The following is a 14,651-nucleotide window of genomic DNA, read 5'->3' on the forward strand; positions in this document are numbered from 1 at the left end:
TAAAAAAATTTTTTTATATATAATTATATAATTATGTATAATTATATATAATAATTATAAATCATATAAATATACATATATAACGATAAAATTATGTGCAATTATTATATATAATTTTCATATGTATATAATTATACTCACTATATATATAGTTACTTATAATTGTATTTTTATATATTATTATATATAATTAAAACATAATTATTTTTATGTAATAAATTTACAAATTTGACGAGAGTGTTCTACGAAATTTTTTAACATCGTTATTATATAAGTGATTTAAATATGTGGACGTGAGCAACTTTTTAAATACGCTATTTTGACCTTTTGGAAAAAACATAAAGTTTAAGCATTTATAAGATAAGGCGATATCTGTATAAACTTCCTAAGACAATTTATCAAAAATAATGGATGTGCAATATGTGACTGTGAAATGTCGATTTGTTCCATAAGTCGTACGTATGATTGATATGACAATTGACGTATTGATATGACGAAACGAATAAATATGCAAACATTCTAATTGCACAAGGTACACTGTCAATACAAAACCTGATAAGTCGTATATGATCTACGATGTTGATCTTCAGAGCTGCGATAAAGTCCTTGGATTTGCACATCCGGCATAATCGTTTCAATAAATTTTTTAACTGACCGCAGATGTGAAAGATGAACAGTCCGAGAAAATTATTGACGTATGCATAGAAAACCGCAACCATTATCAGGCTTTAAAAATGTGATTTCGAACTGTGGGCTAACAGACATATCGTATATGACATATGTAATATCCTTGCGGTGGCTGTTTGTGTTGGTGATGTTCGTTACATGCCTCAGAGTATATCCAAGAGCAGAACCAACGATCAGTACTGCTACCGATGAGATCATTCGAAATAGCTTAACGCGAGAATTATTCGAGCGTTTTGCGCGCGATGTATCATAACGTCTCGCTCATCAACAGATTTCCACTTGATCCAATCGTGCATGATCATAGTTATCAATAGCGACAATGCTTGAAAGAAAGATTTATTATTGCAGCATACGATCAACAAAGTATCATATAATACTGTTTAATACATAACATTGTTTTAAAGGAACTTTTCTCTTATGGAAGAATATTATCAGAGAAAAATTATTGAAACTAATAGTATGATATAGGATTGAAATAATTTTCCAATCATTTTCAATAGCTTTTCGCAAGTATAAGTATTGTGGAAAGTTTGAAAAACTAAAAAAAGATAAAATTTAAAATAAACTTACGTTGAGAATATCAATGGAAGAGAAAATTCTAGGTATTTACAAAAATCTTTCTTTTTATTTTTAAGAAGTTTTATTGCCCTAAAAAGCTAAGCTGTTAATAAAATAGTATAATGTAAAAATATTCTTTATATATCATTTTAACGAGAAAAGTATGTAAAAAAAAACTAAAAAGAATTAATAACATTATACTTAGATAGCACACAGGATTCTTTTTACATCTTAAAATAAACTCAAAATTGATGACATAAACCTGAATTTAAAAAAATTTTTTTTTAATTCTCTGTGCTATTTAGATGGTGTAATATTCAGCTATTATTACTTACTTATTTTTTTTCCATCATAGAATTAACAATTTTATACAAACCGTTAATAGAGGTAAATAGGATATTATCTATCATTGCAAACCATCTTGTTGTCAAAGTTTCAACGTAAAAGTCTATTGCAACTAGAATGAGAAAATAAAATTCGAATACCAACTTTTTTTATATTATAAAAGTTATAATATGCAGACAAAGGGCTGTACCTACTTGTTGATATTTTGTTTTCTTCATCAAGGTTAATAAAGTGACGTATTTATAATATTTATAAAAATAATTAAAATAATACAATATTATAACAATCTCTTTATTATTATAATAAACGATTTAGTATTTAGTGTTATTATACAAATTTTCAAGATTTAAAAAATAATAAAATTTTATTTTCTAGAAATTACATGTTCACCCGATTCTGCTAATTGATTTTAAAGTGAAGATCTAATGCGAGACTTTAGGTAACTATTAATGTGAATTTTTTTCGATTCATAGGTTAAACAACTTTTGTATGTGACTGACTATGTATAACGTGTGTATATATATACATATATATATATATATATATATATATATATATATATATGTATTATACTACACACTTCAATATGGAAACATGTTCTTCGTGTTAGCGCTATTAGTAAAAAAGAAGAAGGTATTATGGCTATCCCTATTATTTTCGTTATTAAGTGACGTATTCTAGCAATTGCTTATAGAGTTATTCGTTTAATAGCCCGCCGTTTTTTAGTGATGCTAATATGCCAATACATAATGACTAATAATTGCTATAAAGCATTTTTTATTTTGAGCACTTATTAACTTTTTAAAGGTACACTTTTAACCTTTAATTACATACACTTCCTTATTATTCTTAAACTTGAGTGTATTGTCACACAAAGGTACATGCACTCGAGTGTTTTTTTGTTATTTAACTTAATTTTTATTCGACCGTATACATTTTGAGTTATACAAAATTAAAAAAATAACATGGAATTTTGTTAATATGGTTTTTCAAGCAAAATTTTTATATCAAAATATTTCTTCGATAAATCGATTGTCATTCTAAAGAGCGGTGTTTAGAAACATTAGAGACATCATTTTATGCTTGTTGTTTAATATTACACAACAATGTTAAGGGATAAAATGATATTTTTAATAAAATTTCTAATGGTATTTCTATAGCTTCTGAACGCAGGAAAATTCTAAATCAAGAAAATTTTAAACAATGGAAAATTAAAAATATATAATTTTGTAACAAAGTGTATTTTTTTTAAACTAAACTAATTTTTTAAAATTATTTTTATGGATAATCATATTACAACTACTTTTTATCTTCCACCAATTGTGCATTAGATTTTTATAAATCATGTCCTAAATAATAAATATCTCATTACTTTGAGCCTAGAATCTGTCAAACAACACTTTGACGAATGTAATCGTTCAAGTTACAATAGAAAAAATTAATTATAAACAAAATTATTCAATAAAATGAAAATGGGTGTCATATTACTCTTTTCTCCTCTACACTCATAATCACTTTTAAATTTTAATACAAATAATTAAGACACATTGAAAAACATTTTTCATTAAATTAATATTTGTTTATAGTAAATATTATAAACCAGGTAAGAAAACGGCGTCAAGTACACATACCTCTCATACAGAAAATTTGATACTAACACCAATGACTTATATCTTATTGTTATTATTATTATTATAAATAAAAATAACGTGTAAATTTTTTATTTGTATTAAAAATTTGGTATTAATAAATACAAACAATAGTTAGAACATTGGACATAGAATTTCATACAACTGAAAAATATACGATTTCAATAATTAAGTATAATCCACTTTAATTCTGCGTTTCTGACATCAAAATTTTATTTTGAAAGCTACAATTTTGAACTTTTTAATATTGAAATACATTCAAACCATAACGGAAAATATATCGTGATAGGAATATATAAGGATAGATAAGATTATTTCGCACAAATGAATTATTTTAATCCATTACAATCGGAATAATGTTAGTTATCACTGCTAAATTGTAACACGGATATTTACATATAGTATTAAATAGTTCGATAAAACAATACAAAAACATTTTTTAATAGCATGAAAAAACATTTAAACAATTAAACTTTCATAAAGATAAACGTTTAAGTGTCAAAATATTTTTAAATAAAACATTATAAAACTTTATATTATATTTTATATTATGTCACTTGTAGAATTTTGTGAAAAAATCGATGACATCATTTTCAAAAAAAAACACATGTGCGGACAATGTGGGATTCATTTGGACAGTTAAACCAAAAAAGAAAAGCAAAACTTGGATACTTTCATGTCGAACAAATGAAGGTATAAATTGACATTTGTTTCTTTCACATACGATGCTTGTGGAACAGAGATGATATTCATGTGCATAATAAAAATTCTTAAAAACACGATACGTCATTCTGTATGGTACAAGGGGTTTTAAAAATTCTGAATGTCCCCTTTCGTTGTGCAACTTTGGATAATTACTATAGTACAGTACAGTACAGTACAATAACGTTTGAAGTATTCATGAATAAAAACTGAAGTAGTAACTGGAGAGGTAAGTAGCAGGTAGCAGCAGGTGTACTGATCATGTTCTCACGCAATAATCGATTTTAAATTGATTATCCCTTGAACTATATAATCATTTTGTAAGGAGTGTAATCAAACGACGTAGTAGCATGAAGACACCAGTAAGTACTTATGTAAAAGGAGTACCTGAATATGTGATTACGTCATTACATAATTGCCAAACATTATAAAGAAAAGCTGTAAAAAAACGTTTATCTGAATTTTTTGGGTTAATATCTAAGCTTTAATATCTAAAACTTTTAAAATCGATTATTTGAAAAACACTTACAATTAGTAAAATTAATTAAAAAAAGAAAACGAAAAACAATTATAAGGAGAATCAAAAAACCTTCAAAATAATTTGATACTTGACTTCAGTTTAAAATTTTTGAAAGAATAAGTATTCTAATCAATGGAATAAAGCAGTACTGTTACGTTTATCATAAACACACATTTTTTTATAAACACTAGCAAAACAGATGCGCACTATGCACGCGCTACACAGTTTTTGTAATTTACAAATTACAAATTTGTGTTGACAACGTCGTGTGTTACTGTCATTGCGAAGATTTTGACATTTATGTGTATCAACGGTTAATTTGTGTATCAAGTAAATTTGTAATCTGTAAATAATTAAGCACAGCGGAAGAACCAATCAACATTACAGAAAAGCGTCAACAATAAACTTCGAGAGATGTGACTAACAATTTAACATGGACTATTTCAGATACGATAATTGACGTATTTCAACATATTTGGTACAAATTAGTCAATTACAAACAAAAGAGAATTTACAAACAAAAAATTTACATTTACTCATTTTATATTGATGAATATCATTTTAATCTTTAGTAATTTTAAGTTATAATACTTAATACTTTTATTTTATCCGTACACAATTAATTTATTTTAAATTTTGTTTGCGACAATTTTCTTCGTTTACTATTTCTTCTCTTTCTTAATTTGATCATTTAAGTTAATCTTCCGCTTATCATCTAATAGTTCTTATTACTAATACTTCAATAGAATAATCACTCAAAATAATGATCAATGATATATTCTATTTAATTAATTTGATATGTACAATAATTCTATCTAAAATTTTTACATTTGTATTATATATATTTTGAATTATCATTAAATACTAACTCTTTGGTCAAATTTTTGCTAAATTATGTAATTAGCATCAAATCAGAAATTATTTGCATTTATTTTAAAGTTTTGATTGATTCCTTGTTGTAAGTAACACAGATACGTAACCCGCCGATGTTTTTAATAGCTATAAAACATTTTAATAACAATGCAAATACTTATCAATTATATCAAAATTATAGTTAAGATTTAAGATAACTTACATTACAAAATGTACCCATTGTCAATGGAAAAATTTTACCAATGTTAAGATGAAAAGGCTTATTGGTTTTTATCATTAGAAGAATTAAGTTTCGAGCATTTTTTAAGTCCATACTATACCATTTATTGTAATATACAGCATAATGGATTCCATCACACTTAAAATCGCCATAAATACATAAAATGTTAATTAAACATTACTGAGCATAATGTGATATTTGTAAAATTACGTAATTTTAAAATGTATGTAATCTAATATTAAATGAAATTTGAGATATTAAGTATAAGCAAATTTAAAATTTTTTATTATTATTTATATTATTAAAATACTTTTTATTAATAAATACTGTGCATAGTATTTGTTAAGGTAAGTTAAATTCGATAAATGCAAAATGTACATTTGTATATTTAATTATATATGTTTTAATATAAATTATTTAGAATTAGAGTTACATATAAAAAAAAAAACAATAATTACAATGATAGAAAAGAATGTAAATCTAAATCAATTTAAATTAAAAAATGTTAAATTTACCTGAGCTGTTAACATTTCGCCGACAGCACAATACAAGCACATGTGACAAACTGCATTTATAACGATGCTTACAACGTATATCAAATGAACAATTGTTATGTGTTGTCCAGTTTCGAGCATCTAATCGTATCAGTAAAATATAATATAGTAAGAGATGTAATATATATTTTAATGATACTAAAAAGTTACATTTCAATATTATACAGAGTGTCCCCGTATAAATGGCTATCCCCCTTTATCTCGTAAACTAACACAGACAGACCTAATAAATGTTATATCAAATTAAATGGCTTGAACTTTATTGTCAGCACAGTGGTTACTTAAAAAAATGATCTATGTTAAAGAACAGAGAGACATGCGTAACTTGATACATGATAAAGTGAATATTTTTATACGATAAAAGTTGTAGCGTTTTTTCTAATGAATATAATGATGTATGACATATCAAAATTATTTTACAAATTATATATACAAGCTATGTCGGTTTAAAATTTCGTGGACGACTAATACCATTTTAGTTTCGCCCCTTGCGATGTGGCTAACTTCCGATTCTCGCTTTGGCGATTGACGTGTAAAATGTTGACAAGCCATTAGTTTAAGCCATTTAATTTGCTGTAACATTTATTGGATCTATCTCTGTTAGTTTACGAGATAAAGAGGGGTGGCCACTTATACGTGGACTGTATAAATATTAGAGGAAAAAGCATTATTACGGCCATCCATTTATATTTTATACAATAACTTTGTTAATAATCAATATTTTAACTTAAAAACTTAACGATTAGATTCATCAAACTGTTCTCCAATAGACTTTCATAAATATACTAGAATTTATCCCCTAAGAAGGAAGACAATATGAATGGCCATAACACTTACACAGCTCACATCACTTTTTCCTGCCATTAGTATTCATATGCTTTATTATTACTTTCATTCTTAAATTCTTTCAATGTATGTATTTTTAAATGTTTACTTAGAAAACCGGTCCAAAGTCCCAATAAAATTAAATAATAAAAAAAATTGTAATTACTGTATAAAACATTTGGTACAGAAATTTTTGCATATATTATGATTATTTATATCGAGGAGATCGGGGGCAGTTGTCACTTTTTAAATAGTAATTTTTAAAAATGAATAGATGGAAGATTTTTAAAACATTGTATACATATATAAAGAAAGAATTAAAAAAATATATTACTGTTGAATATAAAAATATTACTGTCGTACATTGTACAAAGAAATAATTTACTACTATAAAATTGTAAAAATTTGACAATTAGTTTTATATCCGAGGTTGATTGTTATATTATACATAGAATCTTTTTGCAACCAACTGCAATGTATAATTAATTTATATTAAATTTTTGAGTGGTTTTTCTATAGATAAATTATGTAATTTTGTATATATGCTGTAGTAATTTTCAAAATTTTATCAAACGGAGTTTTTTATTTCTATCTTTCTCTTTGTTTTTTTATACTTCTATAATTTCTATAAAAATAAGAAATATAAATGTTTGTATAAAATATTATATTGATAAGCATAACTTATAAATGAGTGTTCAAGATACACGTTGTTCCAAAGAGATTAAAATTGACAGTCACGAATCTTGGGTTACTTAGGTCAAATCATCTCACATGACTGTTTTTAATAACAAAGATTATTTTCACAAACTTTCTTACAACAATAATTAAGCACAACAAAAATTATGTAAGGTTTTTACTTTTCTATAATTATAAGAAAATCGCAATAAACAATGCAAATAACTAATAAGAAAATAAAGAAGAAACGAGAAATTTACTCACCGACTTTATTTTCTTAACCCTCAGCGTACACACTATACTGGACTCGATATTTTGCCACACATGGGTGTATGTTACCAGACCATTTTCAATTGCGTATATCTCGGTATCTAATGCATAGAATTTGAACAATTTTTTTTTTAATCACTACGTCAGAAGGTCAAAAAGAAGAATAAATAAGTGCGACAATCGAGAAATTGAACATATTTGAAATACTCGGGAGAGATGGAAACGTACTCGCAAAAAAAGACTTTTCTTTTTAAATTCGTAGTTTCAAAAAGAAAATTATTAGAAAAATTTTTCCAACAAATTTCTAAAGGTAATAAAACGTAGTTTAAGAAAAACATATTGTTATTTCAATTATTTTCAAAAAGAAGACTTATTCTGCAAAGTAAAGTTAGGTGATTTTTTAGGGTAGTAAGAAAAGATGAGTTGATAGAATGAATCATTCGTTTTCGGTTATAACACTTAAAAAAACGTAAAATATATACAATATAATATATATTATTATTATTTATGACATGGAACATTCGCAACAAATTTTTGCTCTATGATGCTTACACATCAGTTTGTCACATTTTAAACATTTATACATGTTTTTCGATCAAGAGTAGACAAACATAATGAACATCTTTTTGACTTGGTCATTTTATTATCTGCCAATTGCGAGGGTCTTGATCTTCAGGAATGTTCGTAAAGTCTAGAAAACTTTCTATTTGTGCACGCAATACCGTTCGCAACGTTGAAAACGCGAGACGATGCGTCAAAAAAGGCTTGATGAGAGCTATAGTTAACTTTCGTATGTAATCTTTGCGATATTTTCCTGGGTTATCTTTTAATAAGTTATAAATTATGAACAAATTGACGTTAGTCTGATCTAACATCATAAAAAAGTATCGCATAGGTCATCTACGAGTTTTTTTTGCAATGGTGAAATTTTGACATTTTTTATCAAAACGCAGAAACGAACTAGTCTCTCGTTGGTCAGAGTACAAAAATAGTTAAAAATGATACAAAATGCTATTAATCAATTTATTTTCGCTTGTTAAAGAAAAATTTAATTCTTTTTTTTGACAATACATACGCTTTTGACACACTGGGTGTAATGTGCCCATACCTTGAAAAAACATGACTGTATACAATTTTCAATCAATTCTCGAAGATTGCTATCATGAGGAATATGTACCTAGTGGAAATATTGATAGAAATATTCCCCGACTTCTATCCCCCCAATCCCTACAGTTTATAAATGCTAAGCATTTTTGTAAATAGCCCGGGTATACCAGACCCAGTGTGGCTTTTGAGGGTTAAAAGTCGTGGTAAATAATAGACAATGCTTTTGGCGCAAATCATTGTACATAATAAATTATTGTATATTGGTAATAAAGTACCATGTCATCAATTTACATTATAAAAAAAAAACAGTTCTCTGACAAATATTAACTGAGTTATAAGTTTATTTACAATAAACTTTATATGATAATTGCCCTCAACCTCCCTTAATTATGTAATAAATTCTATAACAATAATTCTTATAAAATTACTTACATTCATTATCCAAAATCCATAAAAAGCGAAAAGAATACCAAAATATAGAAATAATATCATCAATATTACGTGGAATATATCTTCTATACGATCAATAGCTCTATAAAATATATTATATAAAAAAATTATACTAAAAATATTAATCTGAACAAATCAACACGTGTGATGTGTGTGTGTGTGTGTGTGTGTGTGTGTGTGTGTGCGTGCGTGCGTGCGTGCGTGTGTGTGTGTGTGTGTGAGAGTAAGTTACTTTATATTTTTATAACTATAAAAAATATTAAATAGCTCTATATGTAAAGTATACCGGGAACAGAAATAATATTTTAATTTAAAATTTTATAATAGCTAGTTGTTTCGTAGATATTATGTTTTAGCTATTATAAAATTTTTAATTAAAATGTTATTTCTGTCCCCGGTATACTTTACATATACCTACAGATATTTAATACTTTTCCTAGTTGTATAAAGTAACTTATCATAAACACATTTTAAATAATTAGGTACAATCGATGTCATTTTTGATCAATGTATGTAGAAAATATCAATTAATCAATTTTTTATAAAAATATAAAAATTTATTATAAAATTACATGATGATATAACTTTCAGTATAAATTGTTTAATTGATATTTTTTACATAAATTGATTAAAAATTCACATCGATTGTACTTAATTGTTTAAAATGTTAGCATAAAACAAAATGTAATTGATTAGATTTTCGTTTACTCATTTTTCATTTATTTTATAATTTTGTCATTAAATGTTGCCTATAATAAGTAAAAATATAAAATATTTTGGATATGATTTACGTGTGATACGCATTCAGTAACTCTTTCTTACAGTCAGGAATTTTTATTAGAACACGACAAAGTTCTATTTACTATACAAGAATTTATATATTAGTATCAAGTTACTTGCACGTAATTTTATAATTAATATTTACCTTTGTTTTTTATACACGGTGCCCTAAAAAGCTCGCATCTTTTCTTAAGGGAATGTTAACGTACCATGAATTATCAAAATTTACAGTGCACTAAATATTTTCGAATTGGCGTTACAGAATCACAAACTTTTTTTAGAATTGAAATACGCGTAAAAAGTAGATGCGCTCTGGTCAATTTTACAAGAAAATTAAACAAAAATTAATAAATCATTAAAAATTCACTCATATAGTCGTCACCTAAGGTAAACTTTATCTTAATACAGAAGTTGTGTAACTCATACGTACAAAATGATAGTAAAGCGCACTTCGGAAAACATGCACAAATAACACTGACCGCGTGAAATTACGACTAAACGCTTAACAAAAAAGATATGCTAATGTGCTTTTACCACATGTATATTTCGCTCAGCGAAGCTGAACTGTCATAAACAGAGCAATATGGTCCTCAAGAGTAGTTGATAGGTCTTTTCGCAGATGGCGAAATAATCGAAAAACAAAGACAGATCTGTGCGATGAACAAAGAGCGATAGCCTGATCTCGCTCAAAAAATAATCTGCAGTGACCAACGTCGAGAAAGTTCTTCCGTTACTTTAGCATCCTCTTAAAAGCGGATTCTTTAAAACATAAAAAAAAATCCGAAAAATATAAAAATATTATTATAAAAGTTCTTATCATATGAACATAGTAATAAATTGATTTTGACAGCTGACCCAATCTATCGTGACATCTTGTTAATGGATATTTTATTGAAAACATTAATTATGCATATGTAATTGTACAAATATATTTCCTATGGAAATAATTTCTTAATATAAATGTCACTGCATATTTATATGACAACCTCAATATCAAGAAGTACCTTTGTGATACCTTGTCATGTCACCATGCCTAAACGCGTAAAATGTCAGCTCTGTGATTCGTAAACTTTAATCGTGAATAATTTGAAAACCATTATACCCTCGGCATTTTTTTTCTTAAAATGTTTTAAAGAATCCGCTCTTAAGAGAGGATGCGAGCTTTTTGGGACACCCTATATATAACTCATCTATTTATATTTGAAACATGTTTGTACAAGGATATATCTACAATACGTAGAAAAAAATATACCTGAGTAGTCGCAAGTGTTCTACAACACAACTTTTTAAAACGTCATTATAATTTTTAACAGTATGTAAATGCATTAGACGATTCTTCAGAATATCCAGTTGTCCAGAGATATGGAATACTGAAAGACTAAGAAAATTGTCTATGCCTGTATAACACAAAACATTGTAGAACACAGCAATACTTTGAACAGTATATGTTAGTTCATATTGTGGACTTTTATTTGTATCATAAACGTAATGTGCCATTAATGGAAATGGTCTTCCTAGATCAGTATTATTAGGCTGGTATCTCACCGAGTAGCCACATATGGGCAATATAACTAGAACAATATAAGCTATCGCCATTAAACTATATGCAGATATAATGATAATGCGTGCAATTTGCGCTCTTGCGACCATTCTTGCTTCTTCCTGAGATGTTCTTGTTTTTAACCAATCGTTTTCAATCATGTCTATTATCGATGTGACAGCTTCAAACATATAAAATAACAAAGAAAATTAATAAAATTACAAAATAATAAAAATTAATTCAGAAAAATTAAAAAACATTGAGAAAAAAATTGAAAAAATTTTTCAACTTGATTAAAGAACCCCGCACTATTTTTATAAAAATTGGGTTTCACTCAAATGGATCAAAACCTTGATATAAATGATACTTCGTGTAATGCTGATTAAAAGTTATGATTGCCGCAAGTTGATTCTATTGAATCGTTTTTAAGATACAAGCGCCCAAAGTTAATAATATTGAATATAGCAAACTTGAAATATTTGAAGCTTTTGTGAATTTATTTATCTATCAATATATGTATGTTGATGTGTGTGTGTGTGTGTGTGTGTGTATCCAACTAAAGTATGATTTGTAAAATATAAACTATAAAAGATCTTCCAAAAATATGGAAATCTTAATATTTCGAAAACTATAATTTATGTGATTCAAATTATAACTTATAATTCAAATATTCCTCGTATATATAATAAATGTTAAGATCGAAATAATTACTGTTAGTGAAATGAATATATAAGATTTGTTCATATCGCATACTCCAACATGCTCCTATTCATTCCAATGCGTTCCAATACGTTTGCCGCAAACGTATTAGAGCGCGTTAAAGTGAATCCGAGTACATATTGAAACAATAGATTTTTGAAAACAAAGCAAGACAAGTTTATAGATTGTTCGCGACGCAAACAAATCTATAAACTTGTCTTTCTTTGTTTTCTAAAATTAATAGATGTATGTATAATAAATAAATCTTCTGTTTTCTATCAGAATTATACAATAAATAAAAATTAATTACATTAGCATATAAGTCACATATGTAAATTATATTCTATATCATATAATGATTAACAATAAGTTACTATTGTATTTACCTTCTTTCTTCCACCAAAAGATTGCAAGTCTTATTACGCAAGTGGTGGCTGGTAAAGTAAACTGCAGATTATCTGATAGTAGTAAAATGTCGGAATGGACTCTTATCATGGAATGTATAGCAGGAATCACAACAACAAACATGAGCATTAAGAAAGTGAGTAGCGCACGTAAATTGCACATATGCTTTTCCCATGTAGTTTGTCCAGATTTAGACCAAAGTCCGATGATCTCTAGACTACATTGATGTAGCTTTACTGCCCATTCGTAATCTATCTTTTACAAACGTTTCAACAAAATTGAATTAAACATTTTTAAATCAAAATGAATATCACTTGACAATGATCACAATCTCGATTAATAAACTAAAAAATACACTGATCAAAAAATTAAGAGATCATTTTCTCTGAATAAATTTTTGCTCATCTTTAAACTGTAATTACTTAGGGAAGAATTAACGTAAAAATAAATTTATTGGATTTACAGAATTTTACAAATTTTCTATTATAAAAAGCTTTAATAAGATGTTCAATTTTTATTCAATTTAAAGCCTAAGTTCTACATCTTATGACAGAAAATTAGGTCATTTTTAGAATTTTTTGGATCTACAGAAAAGAGATAGAAATTTTTTGCATGTTATTTATTAATATGAAATATTTTCTTTTGAATATTATCATAAATAAATTGTAAAATATATATGTGTGTATATATATATATATATATGTATGTATATGTGTACATATATATATATGTGTGTATATGTATATATAGTTTTATTTTACTTATAAAAAAGTTCTATCTATTTGACTTTTTCCTAATAATAATCCATTACATTTGCGATGAGAAGTACTTTGAGACGTGAAGTATTTTGGTGATATCATACTGAATATAAGATGTAGACTGACTGTTTTATTATTGTAGAAGGACGTTAGCATCTACATAGCGTAATCGATTTTCTGTATGCATAATGGAAATTCTTAAAACGCGAGACATTCAATGTGCACAACAAAAAATTTGAAAACTCAAATGTCCCCTCTTGTAAAACTTTGAATAGGAGTTTGAAGTATTCATGAATAAAAACTGAAGTAATGACTGTTGAAAAGTACCAGGTCATAGCAGATCACACATGTAAATTGATCATGTTCTCACGCAATTGTTATCGATCTTGAGTTGACTATACCGTTAACTATAGACATTTGATATGGCCAATTGCCATATCAAATGTCTATAGTTAACGGTGCAGTCAACCGTATGTAACAATATTATCATTGCCTTTGGAGATATAGATAGTTATAACAGGTTAAACATATAAGTTGTTATACATATAAGCTAATAAAATAAGAAATATTGTGGACACGGGTGGGAAGAAAAGTGACTCATATACAATTATATGTAAATACATGTATAATAATTAAGAATACGTATATAAAATATGTCCATATATATTTTCTATCTTTCGTATAATCTTAAATTCGTTTCTAATAAACAGAAAAAATAAGAAGTAACATAATACATATAATAAAATATAATAAATTAAATAAAAAATACTTTACTAATTTATTTTATTAATTCGATACTTTATTAATTATTTATTAATTTAAAAAACAAAAAATAAAACTAATAATCACCTCTCATCATTGGTCTTGGATTAAACAATGATTTAAAAAAATTTATATTTCTTTATTAAAAATTGCTATTGTTTATAAGTCTGTATGCAAAATGCAATTAAAAATAAACGTAAATATATATATATATATACACACATACACCTGTGTATATGGATATAAAAACCTTATTATTATATATAAATTAT

The 14,651-nt window shown here is 26.4% G+C and overlaps 1 protein-coding gene across 1 annotated transcript; it reads right to left on the reverse strand.

Moving 5' to 3' along the window:
- Positions 1–5,222: 5,222 nt before the first annotated feature.
- Positions 5,223–14,016, reverse strand: LOC105193992 (odorant receptor 22c). Its single transcript, XM_039451812.1, has 7 exons — positions 13,671–14,016; positions 12,841–13,110; positions 11,468–11,936; positions 9,418–9,517; positions 6,070–6,189; positions 5,537–5,692; positions 5,223–5,460 (listed from the first exon to the last, which is right to left on the reverse strand). The coding sequence occupies exons 1-7, from the start codon at positions 13,771–13,773 to the stop codon at positions 5,395–5,397; spliced, it is 1,284 nt and encodes a 427-aa protein (XP_039307746.1). The 5' UTR covers positions 13,774–14,016; the 3' UTR covers positions 5,223–5,394.
- Between the last annotated feature and the right edge of the window lie 635 nt (positions 14,017–14,651).

Source organism: Solenopsis invicta, chromosome 7 (assembly GCF_016802725.1).
Source record: "Solenopsis invicta isolate M01_SB chromosome 7, UNIL_Sinv_3.0, whole genome shotgun sequence".
NCBI classification, from domain to species: Eukaryota; Metazoa; Arthropoda; class Insecta; order Hymenoptera; family Formicidae; genus Solenopsis; species Solenopsis invicta.